A 21,327-nucleotide genomic window follows, 5' to 3' on the forward strand; every position below is an offset into this window, starting at 1 on the left:
TTTCTGGTTGACGAATAGTGCCATGCCTGCCCCAGGACGGGCCTCGATGTCTGCACCTCTTACCATCTCCCGGCTGGATGGCCGATCCTCCCTGATGCCCAGTTTCCAGGGAGGGACGCTGGGGCATATGGGGGCTCACAGATGCTCCTCAGTCCGAGGGAGGCTTCGCGCCCACGCGGTCTGGTGAAACGTCCCAGAGAGGAAACACCAAGGACCCGAGCCACCCTGGAGTCGCTGGCCGCTTAGAGCGCAGGCGGCTGGACCCGGGCCGCCCGCACGGGGGCGCTGTGGGCACGCAGTGCTGGCTGCGCGCAGGGAGCCCCCAGTCCCGGGAGCCCGGAGGCGCGCGGCGGGGGTCCCCGGGCCGGGGCTGCAGGTGCGGAGCGCGGCCGCCGGGAGGCGTGGAGTGGGCAGGGCGGCCAAGGGGGAGCCCCGGGGATGGAGAGTGGCTGCGGGCGGGCGGGGAGGAGCCACACAGGTGGATCGCGCGCGCGGTGGCCACTTGCAGGGAACGCGGGGCGGGGGTCGCCTGCCCGGGCCGCGCGATGGCCGGGCGACCCGGTGGCGCGCCGGGCGGCACCATGAAGGGCAACAGCAGCGCGCTGCTCAACGCCTCCCAGCAGGGGCCCGGCGGCGGCGGCGGGGCGGCGGGGCCGCGCCCCTCGTGGCTGGCCTCCACGCTGGCCTTCATCCTCATCTTCACCATCGTGGTGGACATCCTGGGCAACCTCCTGGTCATCCTGTCCGTGTATCGGAACAAGAAGCTGAGGAACGCAGGTAGGGGCTCCCGGGGCCGGGCAGGCTGGACGGGCAGCCCCCAGCTTCACCCCCGACGGCAGCCTCTCACCTCTCTGGCCACCTGCCCCGCACGCAGCACCCTCAGCTGGCAGCTGGCTTTTCCTAAGGAAAGTTAAATTCTTTTTTCTTAAAAACTGGGGACTTGGAGTCATTTTTTTTTCTATTAGAGACTGAAGCCCGTTTGGTTTACTTCCCTTTAACCTGCCTGTCAAGTATGTTGTGTGTGTGTGTGTGTGTGTGTGTGTGTGTGTGTTTCTCCCCTAAAACAGTAAGAAGTCTTCAGTCCCTGCGGGGGTAGCAATCCTGGGCAGAGTCAGGTTCTCTTTATTTTAGAGAAAAACCCCACTGTGTAGTTTTCAGTTTCTGAGGTCTATGAAATCGAGAGGCACTCCTTAAAGGTTGCAGGAAGTCCCCCCAAAAGCCCTTTCAAATGCCACCAACCAGCTACCGATTGCTTGGTTTTCCATAGACTTTAATGTTCCCAACTTTGTTAAAATAGGAGGAAAATACGTTGGCAAAATGATAGTGCAATTATTTTAGTTTCATTGTCAGAAGTAGTTTTCAGTTTTTAGCATGCAATTGCAAAAACAAACAAAAAACAAAAACAAACAATAACAACAACAAAAGCCCCTAACCAAGCTTGGCGTGATTCCTCCAAGTTTAATGCTTTCACACTTTAAAAGCAGGAATTGTTGTGATAGACAGTGTATGTACCTGTAATACACTGCGAAGGCTAATTCTGTGCTTGAGTTATACTTGCTTTTCCCTCCAGGCAAGGGGTTGAAATTGGCTTCTCCCGGGCGGGAGCCTGAGGATGCACCAGAGGACCCTGGGTGGTCAGACCACCTCTGCTGGATGATGAGATGCAAACCTTGTGGAGGAGCGGATGGGGAGGGAAGGAACCTCGCACTTACCTGTTCGTCAAACAGGAATATTTTTGTTCTAACCAGGTAGTTGATCAATGCTGTAAATTTGTTTAACTCCTTTCTGGGAGGGACCCCCCCCTCCAATTTTTCCTACGTTGCTTGAGACAATACATAATTTAAGAATCCTATATAATAAAAGGCTAATAATCAAATTGTTCCCTCGGCCTGGAGGGAGTTTGACCAGGGGGAGGGACTGGCTGGCCATCCACAGTTGGCCCCTCCTTCTGGCTGGCCCCACCCGCGATCACCCCCCACTCGATTTGGGGAAGAGCCTGCCCACCAACCCCCACAGCCCCTCCCCTTGGGCTGGCCCTGCCCCTGATCGGCCCCCACACCCCAATTGGGGGCAGGCCTGGCCAACCTCCCGTGTCCCCACCCTCCTCCCCCACTGGCCCGGCTTGATCGGCCTGATAGAGGCAAGCCAGCCAGACCTCACCCGTGCACGAATTAGTGCACTGGGCCTCTAGTGTATCTGATAAGGGGCTAATATCCAAAATATATAAAGAACTCATACAACTCAATAGCCAAACAAAACAAACAAAAAAAACACCGCCCCTCCCCCCAAAAAAACAACACAAAAAAACCACAATCTAATTTAAAAATGGGCAGAGGGTCTGAATAGACATTTTTCCAAACAAGTCATAAAGATGGCCAACAGGTGCATGAAAAGATTCTCAACATCATTAATCATCAGGGAAATGCAAGTCAAAACCACAATAAAACATCCCCTCACACCTGTTAGGAATGGCTATTATCAAAAAGACACAAAATGAGAAGTGTTGGCGAGGATGTGGAGAAGAGGGTACACTGTGCCCTGTTGGTAGGAATATAGATTGGTTTAGCTCATATGGAAAACAGTGTGGAAGTTCCTTAGGAAACTAAAAATAGAACTACCCCACCACTCAGCAATTCCACTTCTGGATATATATCCGAAGAAAATGAAAACACTAACCTGAAAAAATAGCTACACCCCCATGTTTATTACATTTTTACAATAGCTGAGACACAAAAACAAACTAAGTGTTCATTGATGGAGGAGCAGATAAAGATATTGTGGGGTATAGGCATTGGAATGTCACTCAGGCATTAAAAAGGATGAAATCTTGTCATTTAGGGCAACATGGGTGGACCTCAAGGGCATTATGCTAAGAGAAAGGTGGTCTCTATTATCACCATATATGATCTCTATTATATATGTGGAATCTATAAATAGATACAAGCTCATGGATACAGAGAATAGATTCATGGTTGCCAGAGGTGGGGGTTGGGTGGGGAGATTGGGGGATGGGTGAATTGGTTTTTTGTTTGTTTGTTTTAGTTTAAATAAATTGATTTAAAGGAGAAGACGAAAGGGGATGAGAACACCCAGTGCTGTGAGGGTGGTATGAGAATGATCTCTCACCCCAGGAGCAGAGGGTGGGAGAGCCTGCTTTCTCTCCAAGGTGAGGTCCTGCCGGTCTCCTCTGCCCCCTGTAGCTCTGGGTCCTGGGAGGGCTCCCTCTGATTATATATCAATCTGCTTATCGCTCTCCTTGTTGCTTTATTGATTGTTTTGATTCCTTGGATTAGGGTTCCATAAGAGGACTTTGTCTTTGACCTGTCCAGTGCATTCCTTTAGAGAGAGAGAGAGAGAGAGAGAGAGAGAGAGAGAGAGAGAGAGAGAGAGAAGGAAGGAAGGAAGGAAGGAAGGAAGGAAGGAAGGAAGGAAGGAAGGAAGGAAGGAAGGAAGGAAAGAAAGAAGGAAGCCATGCTAACGGAATCTTCAGGACAGCCTGTGGTGGGTGCCACTGTCACCTTTAAGAGAAGGAACAGGACACAGATTGTGGGGCCTGGGTTTGATTCACAGAACGTGGCTCCCAAGCACCCTCTATTTTGTTGTATCAACTATTGCAGCATTTGGGGAGTTTGCATCCTATAGATCCTTTCATTTAAAAAGAAATGCACATTCCTGGAACAATTTTCCTTCTGGTTTATGGAAAAGAACTATTAAAAGGTGCTGCTTCCCCACTGCCTTGTATTTTATTTGTTTGCTAAGCAATTTTTTTAAATCCTCGCCCGAGGACATAGTCGTTGATTTTAGAGAGAAAGGAAGGAAGAGAGAGAGACAGAGAAACATTGACCAGTTGCCTCCCATACACACCCCGCCTGGGGATTGAACTCAAAGCCTCGGTGTGTGCCCAGACCAGGAACTGAACCCACAACCTTTTGGTGTACAGCACGGGGTTCCAACCAACTGTGCCACCCAACCAGGGCTGCTAGGCAATTACTTTTATCCTCACCCGAGGACATGTTTATTGATTTGAGAGAAAAAGAGAATGAGAGAGAGAGAGAGAGAGAGAGAGAGAGAGAGAGAGAGAGAGAGAGAGAGAGAACATCAATGCGAGAGAAAAACATTAGTTGGTCACCTCCTGTACATGCCCTGACTGAGGATTGTGTGTGTCCTGGCCTGGAATAGAACCCAAAACCTTTTGGTGTAGGAGCCGATGGATGCTCCAATTGAGTGACCCGGCCAGAGCTGCTGGCACTTTTTTGATAGGGCAGTTTATACAACACTACAGCCCTGTAGCTAGTGGAAGACCCACAGGGAGCCTTAGCCTGTGAAGCGTTGGACCTTTGCGACTTTTACAATTGGGATTTTGTATTAAGGTGCTCCACTGTTGCAATTCAAAGCACTGGAGGCTTGGATGGATGGTAGTTTTAAACGGTGACAGAGATAGACAGGATTCAATACTATTGTTCAGTCCCTCCATTTCTATCAAATTTATCTTATTAAGGATGAAAAGATGGAAAAGAGAATGGACGAAATGAGGTAAGAATATAAGAATGTGGCTCTAGCGGTTTGGCTAGTGGATAGAGCGTCAACCAGTGGACTGAAGGGTCCCGGGTTAGGTTCAGGTCAAGGGCACATGCCTGAGTTGTGGGCTCGATCCCCAGTAGGAAGGCATGCAAGAGGCAACCGATCAATGATTCTCTCTCATCATTGATGTTTCTCTCTCTCTCTCTCTCTCTCTCTCTCTCTCTCTCTCTCTCTCTCTCTCTCTCTTTTTCTCCTTCTCCCTGTCTGAAATCAATAAAAATATGTTAAAAAAGAAAAGAAAAAAAAGAAAGAAAGAATGTGAAGGCATCTTAAGCTTTGAACTAGGATTTCCTTTTGGGAATCTGGTATAATTGCTGATTATGTATGCCTCTGTCCTTCCCTTAAACTTTAAGGCTTAAAGGAACCCATTGACATTTGATTTTCCAGGGAAGAAATTTAAAATATTTAACAGGCGCATGTATGTCAGGGACACTAGTTAGAACAGATACAGGCTCCACACAACCACCAGAGCCTTCAGTGCTGGCAGAAGTCTGCTCTGCTCCTGTCCGAAATTTGAACCTCGCATGGATACTAGCCTATTTGTAACTTCTGAGTAATTTCCATAGAATAATGGGAGGATTCCTGCCCTGGAACACTGGGTGTAATGTCCTTGCTATCCACCCTGGCACCTGAGAAAGCCTCACTTTCTACATTTGTCAAGTACAGCAGGAGCTAACTAATCTTTTCGCCTCCCACAATTGTCGCAGTTACCTAGTGATGCAGGGGCTGCAGATGGGAAAGGACGCTTTGATAGTTTGCACGTGGAAACTGATGCTTGGAGATTGATTCTTTGACCAGGATAAAGCAGGTACACCTAACAAGGGTGGCTTCCATTGTTTAAAGTAATTGAACTGTAGACATGATTTGCGCACTTTTCTATATTACGTCCTACTTTAGTACTTTTACTAAAAACAAAGCAGGAGTACGTAATAACTTACCTATTCAAAATTCAATTACCTGGCAACCAAACTTACTAGTATCTAGAATATGGCCAATAAATGGAAATAAGTAAAAAATAGCAGGCTCTCATCCACTTGATTTGTTCTGCCTTAGCGTTCCATGAAACGGTGCGGCTAGTTCCCCACAGATTGTAGTCAATTAGGAGGAAGATTGGTGCATTTTAAAAAAACAGCTCATGTGCCAAACAGCATAGATTGAAATAGACTCATTAAAACAGGTCTGGAACACTGAACAAGCACAACCTTTCGTGGGCACATCATGAAGAAGAAGAGAAAAGCAGAGAAAAGCAGAGAAGAGAAGAGAAGGGAAGGGAAGGGAAGGGAAGGGAAGGGAAGGGAAGGGAAGAGAAGAGAAGAGAAGAGAAGAGAAGAGAAGAGAAGAGAAGAGAAGAGAAGAGAAGAGAAGAGAAGAGAAGAGAAGAGAAGAGAAGAGAAGAGAACAATAACAACAAAAAACACCTGCTCATCATTAACTGTTCCTGAAAAAGGGACAGTAGTGCAATAATGTGTTTATTACATATGACCGTCAGCCATTAACCCACGGACAGTGTGTTCTGCCTCAGAAGACAGGGGCATCCTATTTTAGAAAGTTATCTTTTTAAGCGGTTTGTTATTATTTTTTAATTTGGTGCACAGCGGGCTAAACTGTCAATATTGAAAAAAAAAAAATGTTCCCCAGAATGACTGTAAGACAGTACCCAGGACACTGAGTTATGCTGTTCTTGCACTGGTTTCTTTCAGAAAGGCTCTCATAGACTTTGGGGCTCAGAGATCTGAGTTTACGCTTTTTTAAAAAAAAAAGTTTTTAAGATGCTTACAGGTCTTAGGCATGCCTCCTTGAAAATATCACTTTCAAATTGAAGCATAATGTACATACAGTAAAAGTGCACAAAACAGAAGCATGCAGCTGGATGAAATTTTACGTATGTATGTACTTATGTGACCATCACTTCTGAGAAATGATTTGAAACAAGGCCGTTGATAGATGGCAGTATTATTACCCACAACGTGAGCTAGAACTTAGGCCGCATCTAAGTACTGAAAACCACCAGCCTGGACTTTTCCTCTGTGACCGTCCACAAGCAGATTGTTGCCTGTGTTAAACTGGACTCTTGCTTGTGTTCATTGCCAAGGCCATGACGGCTGAGGCTCACTGACTTCTCCATTACCCCTGGCCACACCCACCACCAGCTCATCAATGCTCCAGCCTGGGTCCCATTGCATGTGTTCATAGCTACCTTGATTGAGCCCTTGGCCATTCTGTTTACTGTATCCTGGCTTTTGTTTCCTCTTTCCCCTCCTTAATTTCCCCCTCTCTTCCCTTGCCTTCTCTTGTCTTCTCCTCCCTTGTCTGTTTCTTGCTCCTTGGCCTCTAATATTCTTTACCGTAATTATATTCAATCTCTTAGTAGAGGTCACACTTGTATGTCTGTTTCCTGATTGTGACTGTTGTGTCTTTTGTACATCAACAAAAAAGTCTTACAAGATATATATATATATATACATACTGATTTCGGAGAGGAAGGGAGAGGGAGAGAGAGATAGAAACATCAATGATGAGAGAGAATCATTAATCAGCTGCCTCTTGCATGCCCCACACTGGGGATGAAGCCCACAACCTGGGCATATTTCCTGACTGGGAATCAAACTGTGACCTCCTGGTTCATAGGTTGACACTCAACCACTGAGCAACATCGGCTGGGCAAGACCTACAAGTACTTTAATGATGTTATAAGCATGTTATACTCTAGAAGTTCACTTATGGATTTCTTAAAAGAATATTTGATATTTTGTTTCTTTTTTTTGCTCTTTTTTTTTAATTAAATCTTTATTGTTCAGATTATTACATTTGTTCCTTTTTTTTTTCCCCCCATAACTCCCCTCCTCCCAGTTCCCGCCCCACCCTCCGCCCTCACTCCCCACCCACTGTCCTCATCCATAGGTGCACGATTTTTGTCCAGTCTCTTCCCACATCTCCCACACCCCTTTCCCCCCCAAGAATAGTCAGTCCATTCCCTTTCTATGTCCCTGATTCTATTATAATCAACAGTTCATTCTGTTCATCAGATTATTTATTCACTTGATTCTTAGATTCACTTGTTGATAGATGCATATTTGTTGTTCATAATTTGTATCTTTACCTTTTTCTTCCTCTTCCTCTTCTTAAAGGATACCTTTCAGCATTTCATATAATCCTGGTTTGGTGGTGATGAACTCCTTTAGCTTTTCCTTATCTGTGAAGCTGTTTATCTGACCTTCAATTCTGAATGATAGCTTTGCTGGATAAAGTAATCTTGGTTGTAGGTTCTTGGTATTCATCACTTTGAATATTTCTTGCCATTCCCTTCTGGCCTGCAAAGTTTCTGTTGAGAAATCAGCTGACAGTCGTATGGGTATTCCCTTGTAGGTAACTGAGTTTCTTTCTCTTGCTGTTTTTAAGATTCTCTCTTTATCTTTTGCTCTTGGCATTTTAATTATGATGTGTCTTGGTGTGGTCCTCTTTGGATTCCTTTTGTTTGGGGTTCTCCGAGCTTCTTGGACCTGTAAGTCCATTTCTTTCACCAGGTGGGGGAAGTTTTCTGTCATTATTTCTTCAAATAGGTTTTCAATATCTTGGTCTCTCTCATCTTCTGGCACCCCTATAATTCTGATGTTGGTACGCTTGAAGCTGTCCCAGAGGCTCCTTACACTATCCTCGCATTTTTGGATTCTTTTTTCATTTTGCTTTTCCGGTTGGATGTTTTTTGCTTCCTCGCATTTCAAATCATTGACTTGATTCTTGCGCTCCTCTGGTCTGCTGTCGGGCGTCTGTATAATATTCGTTATTTCAGTCTGTGTGTGCTTAATTTCTAGTTGGTTCCCCAATATAAGATCGAGGGTCTTATTAGTTTTCGTGTAGATCTCATTAAGTTTATCGGCAGCTTCTAAACAGTTCTTGAGAGACCTTAAAAGTGTGGTTCTGAACTCTATTTCTTCCATTGACAATTTTGTCCTGTTTCTTTGTCTCCGCATTTTGTTATGCTTCCTTGGTGCACCCCCTAGTGGTCTTTGTTCGAAGTCTTATAGATAAATCTTGATTGTTGTAGCTAATTCCAGGGAGGGTTTGACCTCCAGGCCAAGTGGCTCTGAGAATCAGCTGTGTCAGCAGTGAGAGAACTTCTGTCCTCTAGGGAGGTGCTAATCTAGCCTTTGCCTGAGGCTATCCGGCAAATGCCTCTGTGCAGGGCTTGGGCGGGGCGGGTCACACAGGATCAACAGGGTGGGCCGGAGAGAGCAGTTATGGCGGCTCTCAGTCCTGTCCCAAGGGGCTCTGCCTCTCTGAGTCCCAGCACCCGCTGCAAAGCTCGGGGAGAAAGCTGCACTCGCTCTGACCGAAGCCAGACAGTCCCGCTTCTCCCGTTTGAGTCTGGGTCCCTAGAGACTCACCCGGATCTGGAGCTCAGAGTCTGCGACTCCCTCCCGATTGAAAACGCCAACCGCGCCCTCCGCCGCCAGCCCGCTCCGCACACTCCGCACCTCAGAATTTGACTTCAGCACTGCGCCTCCTCTGAGTGTCCGTGTGCGTTTCTCTTTCCTCCTAGTTGTAGGACTTCCACTCAGCCAGCGTTCCTGTGGTTCTGGGTGATGTCCCTTCCGTTTTTTGGTTTCACTTTTGAAGTAGTTGTTCAAAGCAGCAAACTCCGGCGTTAACCTATGCCGCCATCTTGGTTCTCCGATATTTTGTTTCTTAAGCTAGCCCACAAAATCATTCAAAGCAGGACTATGGCTGAAATAATGCTCAGGATTGCTGTGTCACTGAGACTTGTGAGCCCCTGATAGCAACCTGCCTCACCCTGAGTTCTGATTCCTGAGCCTCTTGGGACTCTGGGAGAATGGGAAAGAGTGGTGTAGAAGGGACCAGGGGAAGCTACACTTGTAACTCAGAGATGCCAGGAGATTGCTCAGGGGCAAGATATGATGCTGAGGGGGAGGGAGGGCATAGGAGAAATTTTGCATCAGAGATGAGGTGGAAATAAGTAGAAAGAAGTATATGCGGCTGCTCATCAGTTGAGTGCTCCTGTGTTGGGGACAAACATAGCAGATCCTGTGGGCAAGTGTGGAAGGAGCCTGTGCACAGAATAAACCCAGAATCTGGGCTCCTGAGCTCTTTTACTGAGTGGCTAATGGTTGCAGATGAGTCGTCATCTCTCTGGATTGTCTTCACATTAGCAAAATGATAGGGCGGGACCAAGTCTACTATCCTTCGATTTCCATGATTGTAACCTCACTCTGCATTTAGAGATTATAATGCTATGAAATTGACTAGCAATAAGGAGAATTGTGGATATAATGACATATCCTATATAATAAAAGGCTAATATGCAAATTGACCAAATGGTGAAACAACTTGTTGCTATGATGTGCACCAACCACCAGAGGGAAGACGCTCCACACAGGACCTGCCCCCTGGTGGTCAGTGCACTCCCACAGGGGGAGCGCTGCTCAGCCAGAAGCCGGGCTCATGACTGGCGAGCACAGGGGCGGTGGCGGGAGCCTCTCCCACCTCCGCAGCAGTGCTAAGGATATCCAACCGGCAGTTGGATGTCCCCTGAGGATCCCGGACTGCGAGAGGCTGCAAGCCAGGCTGAGAGACCACCCTCCCCCCTGTGCATGAACTTCGTGCACTGGGCCTTTAGTGTGTATATAATGATAATAAGCATCATAGATCTAGGAGAGTGGGTCCCTATGAAAGTGAACCTCATGTGCCCTGAACTATCTAGTTCACTTGTAACATATCTGGTAGAGACAAATATCTCAATGACATCTGGTTTCCCTGTTTTACTTCCCAAGGAATGTTTGCAAGTTTTAGAAATGTCCCATATAGTTTTCCTTCTTGACATGGAATGCAGAATAAGTCAAGCCTTTTTTGGTGGACTCTTTCTGGTTGAGAAACGATGGATCACTTCTCTGGGACACAGGCAGCTTCACTTGAGTTTTGGTAGGATGAGCTGGGGATGTGTATGATGAGTTGACTAACGGTGTATGAGTGTGAGCAATCCTTCTGAGTAGGCTGACTTTCATGTCCCTGGGTGGAACACGGAGAGAGATAGGTTCTCCCAGGTCTGTAGTAAACCTTCAGAATGTCATCATTCAGGAAGAGCAGCCTAAATAGGCAGCCAACCTCGTCATTCAGTCTGCAACAATACCCACCTAAGATCAGCAGGGTTCACAGGGATGAGCACTTCACACTCACTTAGGTGTTCAGAGGCAGATGCAATAATCTAAATGTTTCTAAAATAATCAGACTGTCTCTCCTGCAATATCAACTGGAGATGTCTATATCAAAATCATCAATGTGGCTGGTCACATGATATACTGGTGATTTAAAAACCAGTGCTCTGTGGGACCATTATAGACAAGAACATAAAATAAAGTAAAATATCCATATGTGAACCAGTTGCCCAAGTCCCACAAGAGAAATGAAGCCAATGCATTTAGACAATAATTTTGAGTCATTTTATCCTTTGAGTAATTTTCTTTTTTTTAATAAAGACTTATTTTGCATCTTATATCCTCTTCTCTTTGTCAATATGCTTTTCTGTGATGTATTTTATATCCATGGATATCAGATATAAGATAAGTGGAATTGTAACAGAGTACTAAGATCTGGGATATAGGCAATTGGAACTAATATACAGTTTTCCTTAATAATCTGTTCTGGTGTCTTAATTATAATTCAAGAACATTTGTGATAAAACTTAAGCCCCCTTTTATTGTTCTAGTGCATAATTAATTTTGCAAAAATTACTGGCCATCTTTTAGTGGATATTTTCATTTAAAATATGAATATATTGCAGGATCCATATCAAAGCAATACCAATTATTAAAGAAATTTAGTTTTTTAATCTTACAATTTTATTTTTTAAATTTATTCATTAATTTGTGTTTGAAACATTTTCAAACTTGAGAAAATTAAAGTAGGAGACTGGTAAATTTCACTTTGTCTCACACTTATCACAGACAGCTGATTTATTTCTATTTCTGTGGATAAAGTAGAAAAATAACTTTTTTAAAATTTAGAATGTCTAGTGCTTTGTACTTTTCCACAAAAAGCAATTTACAGCTTTTAAAGCACTTTCCCACATTCTGTTTTATTTGTGCTTATAACATCCTTCTGGGGGTAGATAAGAAAACTGAAACCCAAAATTCACAGATAAGTGTTCAGTATTTCTTATCTCTGAACACAAGCCAGTGTAGTACAGTGGAAGGAGCAGGGAAATTGAAATTAGAAGACCCAACCTGAGTCTTATATCTGCAATACCTTTATTTGGAGTATGTTTAGGGTCCAGTTACTCAATCTCTCTGAGCCTCAGTTTCTCTATCTGTCCAATGGGTGTACTTATCTCACATGGATGCTAGGAAGATAAACTTAGATTCTTCCCACCCATCCATCCATGCGTCCATCTATCTGCCTATCACTTTGAAGTTATAAAATACTATGCAAATAATGGTATTATTCAGTTATTATTTGTCAGCATTCTATGATTAGTCCTTATTAGGTTGTTTTTATTTTCTAAATGCTCATTTCTTTTTGAATGTACCTTTTTGAAGTAAGTGGACAATATGAATGGCAAGAAGTAAAATCGGTCAGAAAATGAAGATTTAGGATCTAACTTTCTTCTGTGACATTATGCAAATTCTATGATGTTTCTGTTTTCCCTTTTGTAATAAACATGATTTCCCCACAGCAAGTAGGGCTGCAATTCTAATTATCAAATTATGAGAGACTGATTATTTCAATTTCCAAGCTATTCTGTAATTTAACATGAATCAGTTCTGGTTAGACACTTATGTAACTTACAAAGTGATCCTCCTGATAATTCTAGAACCCACCTGGCACCATAAATAGTTATTACAATATTACTGACTACATTCCCTGTGCTGTAGTTTACATTCTGTGACTGTTTTGTAACTACCGATTTGTACTTCTTAGTCCCTTTACCTTTCTCAACCAGCTCCCAAACCCCTCCCATCTGGTAACCCTCAGTTTGTTCTCTATACCAATGAATCTGTTTTTGTTTTGTTTGTTCATTCACTTTGTTCTTTAGATTTCACATATAAGTGAAATCATATGGTATCTGCATTTCTCTGCCTGACTTATTTCACTTAGCATAATACCTTCTAGGTCCATCCACGTTGTCACAAAGAGCAAGTATTCATTCTTTTCTATGACCGAGTAATATTCCATTGTATATATGTACCACGTCTTTTTTTGTCCAATGTCTAACCACAATATTGTACACCTGAAACTGATATAAAATAATATTGAATGTCAACTGTAATAGAAAAAATTATAAATTTCCAGTTATTAAAATAGCTGCAGTGATGTAAGGTATAGCAGAGGGGGTATAGTTAATAACATTGTAATAACCATGTGTGGTATCAGTGGGTACTAGACTTAATAAGGTCATCACTTCATAAATATATAATGTCTAACCACTTTGTTGTACACCTGAAACTAATATTGTATATCAACTGTAATTGAAAAATAAATTTTAAAAAAGGAACAAAAATAAATCAGCTCATAAAATTCCTAAAGAGAACAAAAATAAATCAGCTCTGGAAGTTACAGTAACTTTCTCAGACAAGGATTTTACCATTCAAAAAGTTATCACCAAACTGGTATGTACAGACTTGGAAAATGGTTTCAAGCTAATGAAGTCAGTGTTTAATATAATCTCCACTTTGATAGTAGCTTGCTAACCCTGTTGATGTTTCCCTCCAGTAGCTTTCCATGATATTTGAAATTATTATTTCAAGGCTATTTTTTTTTTTTTTTTTACTTTTTAAGACATTTTATTGACCTCCTCACACCCCTTGCACACTTAGCCATTGTTTAAAGTTTTATGCCTTTCCCCCCTTGGCCTGTGTAGTACATTATTATGGAACCCTAAATTTTTCCAAATTTGCTAAAATAATTGCCAGACTCCCCTGGAAACCTTAGGACAGTGGTTTCAGACTCCTAGATAAACGGTTGGATTTGGATCTGATTTTTGGCTTCCCCAGCTATTCATCTTCTGAGAAAGTAGCACTTTCCAGCATTAAATTAATCATAGATAAGATAGAGCTTATTTTTGCTAGCTTTCAGAATCATTTTTCTCTTGGAAAATTTGAAAGTTAACCAAAGACAAAATAGTTCTAAAGTAAACCTCCTGCTTTTGTTTTCTACTAATATTCGATGGTTCTGTGTTTTTGTTGTTGTTGTTTTAAATACCTGCTTTGAAAACTATCTGCCTTAGAGGTCCTTTTAAATCTCCATGGAGTATCTGGAGCTTATTCTGCTCATTCTTTTTTAGCACCTTTTGAAATTAATAGAATACTTGTGGTGAATAGTAAGATCTTTACAAGGTGCCTGAGTTTCTCCCTATATTTCCTAAGTATTTTTAAGTTGCCTCACTAACAGCAATGCCCTATCTTATACTAGTATAAGAGAAATACACACACTCTCAAGATTTTCTAGGGTACCAAAGAGGCAATTAGTGGAGTGTTTTCAGAAAGATTTTGTGTATGCTCAGAACTCTACATGGTATCATCAATATAGTATTATATACTCCCTTTCTAATGACGGTTCCTAATCAGCATCCTAACATTTTCATCTTTCAAAAAGGTTGGCGAGTCAAGTTGACCTGAAACCTGAGGAAGCTGTGATATCTTTTTTTGTCTTTTATTTTTTTTAATATATCTTATTGATTTTTTTACAGAGAGGAAGGGAGAGGGATAGAGAGTTAGAAACATCAATGAGAGAGACACATCGATCAGCTGCCTTCTGCACACCTCCTACTGGGGATGTGCCCGCAACCAAGGTACATGCCTCTGACTGGAATCGAACCTGGGACCCTTCAGTTCACAGGCTAATGCTCTATCCACTGAGCCAAACCGGTAAGGGCTCTATGTGCTATCTTAAAAAATTTTAGTGAAATTTAATAATGTTGCAGATGAGAAATAAACTTCTGGACTTTCTAATCAAGGTGTTCTAAGCTAAATTTTTCTGCAGAGCTATTTACTTTGGGTAATCATATCAAAGAATTTGGTCTTTTAAAAAAAAGAATAAGAAAGAGGAAAAAAATCTACTTAGTGCTAAATATTATTCAGGCTGTTAAGAGTAAATTTGAGTTGTTGAACTTATGGCTTAAAAATGACGCTTGCTTGCTTTGCTATTGAGCACTTTTGGTGCTTGAATTGAATATTCATTTAGATAAATATTTATTGCATATCTATAGTATAAGACAGAACATAAATGGTCAGAAAATTCTGGTTTGTTTGTCAAAATGCAACACATTGTGTTAAGCTTGTATAAAACATGGCTCCTGTTTTCAAAGAAATTACTTTGAAAACAGGACCCATGGTACTTCTAAAATTTTTGTCTTTTAATTTTCAAATAAAACTGAAACATGGAGTACAAAGATATGACTACAAACATGTTTGTATAACAGAATTTTCTCAAAAGAAATTTGAAAGTTGGTTGGTGAATGATGGTAGCTGGAGCTCAAAGTATGTGGTGATGAGAATTTTTTAAAAATGTTACCTCAGGATGAAAGAAAAATAGGTAATAGATGGGAAAGTGAAAGCTGCAGCACACATAAGGCAGAATTAATGAGAGAACTTCAAAGAAATTAGTCAAGAATAGAGACAAAGCATAGCTACTTGAGGATAATACATTGACCCGTTCGTTATTTTTGGAAGAAAGTAATACAGTCTGAGAAATACTTCTTTAGAAAGCCTCATCACAGAACTGAAGGTCTCTCTTGGGCTGCCTAGAAACCCAACCTGAGAGCAGGGCTGGAGTTGCAGTACTCATGCTGCATTGCGGGAGGGCTCTGAGGAAGAACCTGAAGGAAGTGAGGAGAAAAGGTGAAGGCATAGGAGAGTCAAGCAAGGATGGACTCTCTTGTGAAGCCTAGACTTGGCCTGGCCCATGAGGCAGAGGCTTCTGGGCAGAAATCGAACCACACAGTTGTCACCACTTGAGGCAAGGGGGCTGGCCTTTTCTACTCTACTGTCAGTGATCATCCTTATCTGTGCAACTCAGGGCAAATCTCTGGGCAAAGGTGCAGCTCAGCCAAATGCAAGCACCAAACACTCATCCAAATTCTAGAGATAAATGCGCTATGCTGACAAAGGCGACCTGGGAAGGGCATTAGCAGCAGCTACTATAAGGTGTATAAAACAGAGAGCATGTACAGAAGCAGACTAGAGGCCAGGCTTGTCGTAGTAATGGGCTCCCATCGCCAGCATTTTGAAGAGCACACAGAAGAAAACGAATATCCTTGGGTTAAATCAGTGAACAGTTTTTATTATTACTTACTACCTAATTAAAAACAAGGCAAATATTGTTGATGGAAACCTTAAAGGCCCAAACTTGGCACAATATTATGTTGGGAGACAAATTTCTCTGTAATCACATAGCAGCAAAGTGATGCACAAGTAGTCTTTCAAATGGAAGTCAGCATGAGACCTGCAGAGCGTGGGATTCTTTTTTAAAGCAATAAAATAATTGATAAAAGATGAGCATCTGGCCAAGGATAGGAAATTCTTGCACTCTCACCTAGCTAAGATGTCACTAATTAATGTGGAGATGCCACAGTGCCTAGTCCCTGATTGAGCCTTCTGAGCATTAAGAAAAAATGTGACTTCTGCTTCACTTCCACCTTCCAAATCCTATGCAACATTCCTTTTTGGACCATGTTAACACATCAGGAAGAAAATCCTGGGAAGGGTAGTTCCAGCTTAGCTAAATTGAAACAATACAAACCCACCACAGTCCACCCCTTGGCAACTTGGCATTCATATATCTATCTCCATTAACCATACTCAACTTCCAGATAAAGGAAACATCATAACTATGCTTCTCCCCAACATAATGCAACTATCCTTGAAAACTGAAAAACACGCTAACCCTCACCCCAAAAGACAACACTATCTCTTTATTCATCTTTGCATGATTTTCATTATTCTTCTAGTGGAATCCCTGTCCCCATTAGATATCCTGTAACAGAAAAACTGAGAGGTGAGGTTAACTGCTAATACATATTAGATGGCAGGGGGAATAGAAGAGGGAAAAAGACAAACAAAATAACCTCCCCACACAACACACACCCACACACTCCACACATACAAAGAAAATGTGATAAAGCTTCCACCTGAGCTACCTGATCATCACATCTGCATGGAGGCTATGGCTTAATTCTTTTCTCCGAACATTTGCAGATGAGATTAGTTCAAAGAAAATTAAACTAATGATTTAATTAATATAATTACTTGAAGAGAAAAGAAGCATAATTACTACAAAGTAAATGGAACAGAGGATTAAAGCCATGAAAGCAATCTATGACATCATTTGTGATTTTATGCATAAGCTCTTTCAAAAATAAATCTGGTTTAGGCCAGTTTGTCATCATGACCATTTGGGTAAAAATGTACTATTTTGATGATTATTTGTTTTGTAGCTGAATTTCATATATTATTTTTTAAAAAATTGAACTTATTGGGGTGACATTGATTAATAAAATTATATAGGTTTCAGGTGTACAATTCTATAATGCATCATCTGTATACTGTATTGTATGTTCACTACCCCAATCCAAATCTCCTTCCATCACCATTTTCCCCCATACCCTCTTTACTGCCCCACACCCTCACATATTATACTTATCTTTAAACTATTAAATATGTTGAGTTAAACATTTATTAAAATATGCCCACTTTGTAATTTAAATATTTCATTGGAATTTGAAATCAATCTGTAGAAAAACAAAATTTGCTTTTATTGCTTTAATTTGGCTTAGTATAACCACTTTCGAAAGAAGTTATTTTTATGACAATTTATCCAAAATTCCTAATTAAGTTGCAAAACCTTGCCTTTTTTGGGGGGTGGAAATCAAATAATATAGAAACTTCAAGTAAAAAAGCTATTTTATTTCAGATGTTGGGAGATGACAATTTAATTCATCAAGCATTTGAGCAAAAGTCTCATCTGACTACTATTCAGGATAAAAATATGAGGAAGACAGTCCCAGAAGACTATAGTATGAAAACATAGGAAAACTACCTTTAAAAATTAATAGAATAAAAAGCAAAACATATAGTCCCTCTCCTGTCATGTTTCTCCCCACCTGTCTAGCTAACTTTCTTCCTGATGCCTCTTCACTCTCTGTATGTACTCATGTACTTCTTTATTTCTATTTTAATTTTGTTTGTTTTTCTAAGATCAAGGACCATATGATCTCTTGTCTGTTCATTCCTGTTTCCCCAGCACCCATCATATGCACTTAATAAGTTTCTATTGAATGGAATTTATTATAATTTAACTAGTGGCCCAGTGCACGAAATTCGTGCACATTAAAAGGGAATTAATTAGAGGAAATATTTTAATATTGCTATTTTCCCTTTCTCTATAATAGAAGTGTCAGAGATGAAAGAAAATTAGTAAAATGTATATGAAAATCTTCCTCCTGTCAGATCTGGGGCGTGCCATGGGACCCAGAGTCAAGTCCCCACCCACCTGTGTGTGCCTCGAAATCATGCGAGACCCAGACCCAGCTGGTCCCATCCCCATCAAGCCCTGCCAGGTGGGGGGTGCAGCCTTAGGTCTCCTGTCAAACCCCACCAGGTGGGGGGTTTGGCCTGAGATCCCCCCAGCCTGGCGCTGGGGTGGGGGCACAGCCTGAGGTCCCCCCCCCCGGCCCAGGCTGGGGTGGGGGGCACACCTTGAGGTCTCCTGTCAAGCCCTGCTGGGTGGGGGTCATGGCCTGAGGTCAACTGTCAAGCCTTGCCAGGTGGGGGTTGTGGTCTGGGGTCCACTGTCAAGCCCCACCAGGCAGGGGGCATGGCCTGAGGTCCCCAGGCCGGGCACCAGGGTAAGGAGCATGGCCTGAGATCCCCAGCCGGGCCCTGAGGTGGGGGGCCCAGCCTGAGATACCCCATCAAGCCCTGCTGGGGAGGGGGGGCGGGGCCTCAGGTCCCCCACCCTGGCCCGGCTTCACGCAGCCTCAGGTCCCTGCTGATTGCTCATTAAGGCTTGCTACGGGAACTTGGCCTCCACTGTGGGTGCAGCCATCTTGTGTTACGGAAACCCCACCTCCACTGTGGGCACTGCCATCTTTTGTGATGGTGTGATGGTCAATTTGCATATTTCCTCTTTATTAGATAGGCTATAAATTAAAATGATATAAATAAAAGGATCTAGGAATCTTCAAAAGAGGAAGTGCTGCCATGTGGCTGGGCAAATAAATAAAATCTGGGGTAATTTTTATTTAAGGTAGATTTGAGAAAATGGGTGGCATTTTAAAAGTTAAGGAAAGGACATTCAGAGCACAAGGAACAGTGACAAAGGCCAATGAGCTATAAACTAAAGGATGTACTTGCCAAACATCTCATACAATTTGGCCAGAGTTATTTTTTATAGTTTAAAATATGTTGCATTATTATATTCATATAGAAATTTACCACTTAATCTGAATATTTAGGGTTAATTTTTGTACCTTAAGTTCTTTATACACCTGAAAATATTTCTACCTTTTCCCGTGGAGTGAGGTGAGAGAGCTGTAGAATCCCAGCATCAACTAACTGAGCACTTAGCATGTGACAGGTACTGCTCAGCACTGAACATCGACGGCCTCATTCATCCCCCCTCATCATCCTCCCTTCTGAGGGAGATACTATCATTATTCCCATCTTAGAGAAGAGGACACTGAATTTGGTGAGATAATGTCCCTGGCCCCAATGGGACAACTACTAAGGGCTGAAGCCCATATTCTCAGCCAGACAGCTGAGGATGAAATCCTCTTTTCTCTTAAATATTACTCGATGGACACGAATCCATTGCTCTCCAGGAACAGGAATTAGAGGCTCATTGGAGAACCACCAAGAGGGGTAGAAGGCCTGGAACAGAAGGAAGCCATGGCTAGCTGGGGAACTAACATGACATGAAGTTTCTCAGGTAATGTGGACAATGTGATAGGAGTATACTGAACTCAAGACTGTAAAGCACTTGAGAAAACAAACACTTTGCAAGACAACAGATTTGAAGATAGAATATGCCTTGCTCTGGGGCTGTAAGAAATTGTGAACCATGGAATTAACCTGATAAGGGCAGCAAATGGGCTCACTTCCTGGTAAAAGTAGCCTCCATCATTCATAAACCATCAGTGCCGCGATGTCAAGTCATCCAAATTGCAAAACAGCTCAGTTTTCATTATATTTTTTATTGATTTCAGAGGTGGAGGGAGAGAGAGAGAGAGAGAGAGAGAGAGAGAGAGAAACATCCATGGTGAGAGAGAATCACGGATCGCCTGCCTCCTGCAAGCCCCACACTGGAGCGGGACACACGCCCCATGTGTCCTGACCTGGGATGAAACCTGACCTCCCGGTTCACATAGGTCTCCGCTCAACCACTGAGCCGTGCGGGCTGGGCACAGCTCCGTGTTTAAATAACCGTGAAAGAAAACGAATGCGAGCCACGAACTATTGGTGTTAAGCTGCATCTTCCAAACCCTTCTCTCGCAGGGAACATCTTTGTGGTGAGCCTGGCGGTCGCCGACCTGGTGGTGGCCGTGTACCCGTACCCCTTGGTGCTGACCTCCATCCTGAACGACGGCTGGAACCTGGGCTACCTGCACTGCCAAGTCAGCGGCTTCCTCATGGGCTTGAGCGTCATCGGCTCCATCTTCAACATCACGGGCATCGCCATCAACCGCTACTGCTACATCTGCCACAGCCTCCGGTACGACCGGCTGTACAGCAACAAGAACTCGCTCTGCTGCGTGCTGCTGATCTGGATCCTGACGCTCGCGGCCATCGCGCCCAACCTGCGCATCGGGACCCTGCAGTACGACCCGCGCATCTACTCCTGCACCTTCGCGCAGTCCGTCAGCTCCGCCTACACCATCGCCGTGGTGGTCTTCCACTTCCTGGTCCCCATGGTCATCGTCGTCTTCTGCTACCTGAGAATCTGGATCCTGGTCCTGCAGGTCCGACGGAGGGTGAAGCCTGACCACAAACCCAAACTGAAGCCGCAGGACTTCAGGAACTTCGTCACCATGTTCGTGGTCTTCGTGCTGTTTGCCATTTGCTGGGCTCCCCTGAACCTCATCGGCCTCGCCGTGGCCTCAGACCCCGCCGGCATGGTTCCCAGGATCCCCGAGTGGCTGTTCGTGGCCAGTTACTACATGGCGTATTTCAACAGCTGCCTCAACGCCATCATCTACGGGCTGCTGAACCAGAACTTCAGGAAGGAGTACAGGAGGATCATCGTCTCCCTGTGTACAGCCAGGATGTTCTTTGTGGAGAGCACCAACGACGGGGCAGGCAGGGTGAAATGCAAACCCTCGCCGTTAAGGACCAACAATCACCTCATAAAGGTGGACTCCGTTTGAAAGACAAAGCGTTGCTGGCAAGACGTGAATCCTGCTCACGGTCTTACTAAAGGTCATGTTTGCTTCCCTCTTGACAGATGTCTAGGAAAACTGGTTGAAAAAAACAAAACCCAACCCGTGCTCTTAAGAGGTTGTCTCTGTACTCCCTGAGCGAAGGTGTTATCAGCCTTCTGAACAAGTCTCCAGTTCCTACCAAGAGAAATACAGAGCGGTATGTTAATTGAAGAGGATGGTTCAAGGACAGAAAGGCGGACTTTTAAATAAAAATGCTGATGGTATGCAAATGGAAAAAGTGTGAAAACTTTTTGAAATTGCAAATGAATGCCATAAATGTCATAATTGCTTTTTTCCCTCCACTTTTTAGAGATTTTTAG

General features: G+C 43.4%; 1 protein-coding gene across 1 annotated transcript; it reads left to right on the forward strand.

Annotated features, from left to right (window-relative positions):
* The first annotated feature begins 581 nt into the window (after positions 1 to 581).
* On the forward strand, positions 582 to 20,953 carry MTNR1A (melatonin receptor 1A). Its single transcript, XM_059681111.1, has 2 exons — positions 582 to 777; positions 20,085 to 20,953. The coding sequence occupies exons 1-2, from the start codon at positions 582 to 584 to the stop codon at positions 20,951 to 20,953; spliced, it is 1,065 nt and encodes a 354-aa protein (XP_059537094.1).
* The last annotated feature ends 374 nt before the right edge of the window (positions 20,954 to 21,327 follow it).

The sequence above is a fragment of the Myotis daubentonii genome, chromosome 2 (assembly GCF_963259705.1).
Source record: "Myotis daubentonii chromosome 2, mMyoDau2.1, whole genome shotgun sequence".
Taxonomy (NCBI): domain Eukaryota; kingdom Metazoa; phylum Chordata; class Mammalia; order Chiroptera; family Vespertilionidae; genus Myotis; species Myotis daubentonii.